Raw genomic sequence first — 4,052 nt, 5'->3', positions numbered from 1 at the left:
CCTAAAACCCTACACCTGAGCCTCACAAACACTGGATTTTTAGGTCTAAATGTTAGATGTCGCTTGATCAAGGTACGAAGACATTACGTAGGAATTCACTAGAGGGACGATTTCACCACAATATTGGAGCTGCAATCGGAGACTTATGAAGAACACCCAGGCATGCTCGAGTTGACAGACGGAGGGAGAAAAATGATCGCACTATTATTTTTAAATCAAAATAATTCAAAATGTGGTTCGGATGCCTGAAAAATCACAACGAAGGAGGGAGGTTGGCGGGAGGGTTAAAATGGGAATTCCACACGACTTAACTCCGCCCTTTGGTAAATACAGAACTACGATACGCCTTTTAGTAAATACAATATCCAAGGAATGCCTTTTGGTAAATTGCCATTTTATGATTTATACGGTATAGAAGTACTTAGTAACTACAGAATTATCCAGAAACTACTATAATGTATAAAAACTACTTAGTAATTACTATATCAAAATATTATTTACCAACTTAGTCAAAATTATTTAAAGTTCATCAAAATAACTTTAAAATAATTGTAAAAGCTATTATTTAGCTACTACAACTCTAAACTCTACCTAAATTCACCTTAAATACATTGTAACAACTACTAAATACTTTTACATATTATAACTATTGGGTAACTTTTATATGTTATAACTACTTAATTCTATACGATTCTATACTATATAAATCCTAAATCTCGAATCTTAAATCTCAAATTCTAATTCACTTCAAATATATTTGTGAAAATTAACCGACAGCTTTTATACTGCATTGAAACAACAATATCATCCTGGGTGTCCCATATGATTTTTATTAGGAAAAGGAATGTGCATGGTATGTGTCTTTTAATCGGAGACACCTTTTCATTTTCAACTAATTTTCTTTTAAAAATCAAAATATATTTTTTTAAAAATAATAAATTAGAAGATGGATCACTAACAATTATAATTAGATCATGACAATCTAATTAAAGTTACGATCGCTCCCTGAATTCATCATCGTCAAATTATAATTTAGGTCGAGGCGGATGACCGAAAGCCACCTGAAGGCTGCCTCCCATTAGACGCCAAGCTACCTGACCACTTATCCACTGTCAATGACTTTCAATTACTCACACAAATTCAAATTATAATTTAGAGAGATGATAAATAAAAAAAAATTCATAATTAATTATGATGGAATCACACTTATAATTCTATTATAATGGTACTTTTTTTTTTCATTTTTTTTTTTTTTTAATGAGCTAGAGGTTCCGCCCTCGTATTTTAAAGTAGATACAAATTTGTTAACTAAAGATATTTCTGTCACCAATTAAAACCCTAAATGCAATCTCTGTCGTTAATTATTTTACCCTGGAAAATGGATGACTCAAGGATGATTGACCTCTCCAGAAGGGCAATCTAGTAAATTTACTGGTTCTTCGCCGTCTATAAAATCAGTGAAACCTAACTCCCTTTCTGTTTTTCCCCTGCACCCTGCAGCCTCCGCCGCCGTGCGCGCAGTTCTCCTAGCGATGGCCCCCGTCAAGAAATCGGTATTCTCAGATCACCTCTGTCATCTTCTTCCCAGATCTGCGCCTTGATTCTTATATTCTCGTGTTCTAATGTTTTAATCTGGGCTTGTACTTTCTGATTACTTAATGCAGAAGAAGAATGCCGAGAACATCAACAGCAGGCTTGCTCTTGTGATGAAGAGCGGGAAGTTCACTCTCGGCTACAAAACGGTCCTCAGAACACTTCGGGGCTCTAAAGGTGAGACTACCTTACGACCTTTCTTCTTTGCATCTGGGATTTGTACCTATGGGTTTCCCCTTTCTATCTGCTAGAAAAATTTCAACTTGATGTAGTTTGTTGATTGGGCGTGATGCGGAGTTTGGCTCTGTCGTTGTGTAATTGTGCCTCGGAGATGAATGCAGTCTCCCAAACTAATCTCTCACACCATTTATAGATTTTCATGTTGATCATTTGCTTATCCTTTTTGAATATGGGGAAGGTTATATAACAACACTAAAATGTTTTCTTTTGTTTCCAACTGTTCTGTTATGTAGGATTAGTAACCACCTCCGATCTGGTAGAATTTTTTTTAACTCGATATAGTTTGTTGATTGGCTGTGATGCGTTACTGAAGTTTGGCTCTGTCATTGTGTAATTGTGCCTATGAGATGAATGCAGTCTCCTGTACTAATCTCTCCTCAACCTATTCATTGATTTCATGTTGATCGTTTGCCTGTCCTTTTTGAATATGGGGAAGGTTATGGTAGTATCAATGTTTCATTCAATGTATATTTGGGAAGATTGATGTGTGGATCACTGAACTGCTTGAATTTTGTGATGTTTATAATAGAATTGACTGCCGACTTTTAAAGTTGGTTCAAGTTTTGTAGTGACATGCATTGTTGAATTCACAGCATTCCTGTTTCCCTTGATTGATATATAAATGGATAATTAATTTAAAATGAAGTCACAGTTTAAAACCTTTTGATTTTATGTGTGAAAATTTGAGCTTCATCATTCACTATTTACTTCTAAATCATGTCCAAGTTTGCCAATCTGACTCTAGTCATTGATTTTTGGTTTATTTCGACCACTGTCAGTTTCTTGAGTCTGTAGGTAGTCTACAAGTTGTAGACTTTCTTCCGTTAGGGATTCCCTCTGGAGTAATTTGTATGAACTTTTGTGGCAATCATGCTTCTCTAATGTATATTTGTTCCTTATCAATTATTTGGTTGCTCAATGAATTGGTCCATTTCGTCCATTTGATAGTATTAAGCAGTTTTATCATTGATATAGCTAGTTCCTGTTTTCTATGTCTTATGAACGATGTTATGGATTTGTCTTGTTTGTGTTGGATTTAGCTTTTATACTTGTTTTTTTTTCCATTGCTAGTTTGTGGCTTGCACCTTCTTTACTGAATACAATGCTTCTCACAAACTTTGGTTACTAAATCTTTCTATTAATCAACAGCAAAGTTGATTATCATCGCAAACAATTGTCCCCCGCTCCGCAAGTCTGAGATTGAGTACTATGCAATGCTGGCAAAGGTCGGAGTTCATCATTTTAGTGGAAGTAAGTGATTTTCATAGTTGCTTGCTGTCTTTTTTATTCGACATTCTACTTGTCTACTGTGTTTCTTGGTTTCTTATTTCTATTTTCAACATTTAACTTCTTGATTTTATACTTTGCAGATAATGTTGACCTTGGCACAGCATGTGGTAAATATTTCCGAGTTTGCTGCCTCAGCATCATCGATCCTGGTAAGTCTTGCTATGGATTCGAAAAAGGACCTCAACCTTGTTTCCCTAATGGCAACGTATTCACCTTTGGTTTCATTTCTGTTTTGCAGGCGATTCCGATATCATCAAGAGCATCCCTGGAGAACAGTGAGAAACGCAAATGGATCCAACTTCAAATTCCATGTGATTTTTGACAATATTACATATCGTTTCCTGGTCGACTATTCTCTCATTGTTTTAGTTGATCAAATTTAGGCTCCAAATGGTTGCATGACTTCAATTCCAGTGTCTGGAAGTAGAATTTCTGGATATTTTGTTAATTTTCCTTGATCATAAGATGTTTAAGTTGTCTAAGTGTGCCATTACTGTCATTGTCACCAAGTTTATTTTGTGGGTTAGGTCAACCTCTTTACCATTGAGTACTGAATTCAATTCTTAGTAGTATAACAGCACTCTAAAGGTTGTTTACTGTCATTATAGCTACGGATGAAATTTGAACATCTAAATGATTAATAATAATAATAATAATAATAGCTTTAATTGCCCGTAAATTCAAGTGTTTTTGAGGTGCAGTCTACACACGAAAGATGGGTTCGGTCTCAGCGCCTTAACATTTTTAACATTTGCATGTACTTTTAGCGTAAGATAATTTATATTTTAATAAGTGCTTTATTCCTCATTTATATTAACTCATGGAAAATCATATGGTTTTCATTCTAAAATTTTTTAAAATTAATGAAATAAAAACAATAACAGTATAATATTGCTTTCACGTCGAGGGCAGAGCATTTAGAAAATATA

General features: G+C 34.7%; 1 protein-coding gene across 1 annotated transcript; it reads left to right on the top strand.

The window, feature by feature from the left end:
* Window positions 1-1,432: 1,432 nt before the first annotated feature.
* LOC122013363 (60S ribosomal protein L30) lies at window positions 1,433-3,605 on the top strand. The gene is made up of 5 exons (XM_042569621.1): window positions 1,433-1,553; window positions 1,665-1,770; window positions 2,983-3,084; window positions 3,204-3,272; window positions 3,362-3,605. The coding sequence occupies exons 1-5, from the start codon at window positions 1,533-1,535 to the stop codon at window positions 3,400-3,402; spliced, it is 339 nt and encodes a 112-aa protein (XP_042425555.1). The 5' UTR covers window positions 1,433-1,532; the 3' UTR covers window positions 3,403-3,605.
* Window positions 3,606-4,052: the final 447 nt, after the last annotated feature.

This window comes from Zingiber officinale, chromosome 8B (assembly GCF_018446385.1).
Source record: "Zingiber officinale cultivar Zhangliang chromosome 8B, Zo_v1.1, whole genome shotgun sequence".
In the NCBI taxonomy this organism is placed as follows: domain Eukaryota; kingdom Viridiplantae; phylum Streptophyta; class Magnoliopsida; order Zingiberales; family Zingiberaceae; genus Zingiber; species Zingiber officinale.
This window is presented reverse-complemented; position numbering and strand designations above follow the sequence as displayed.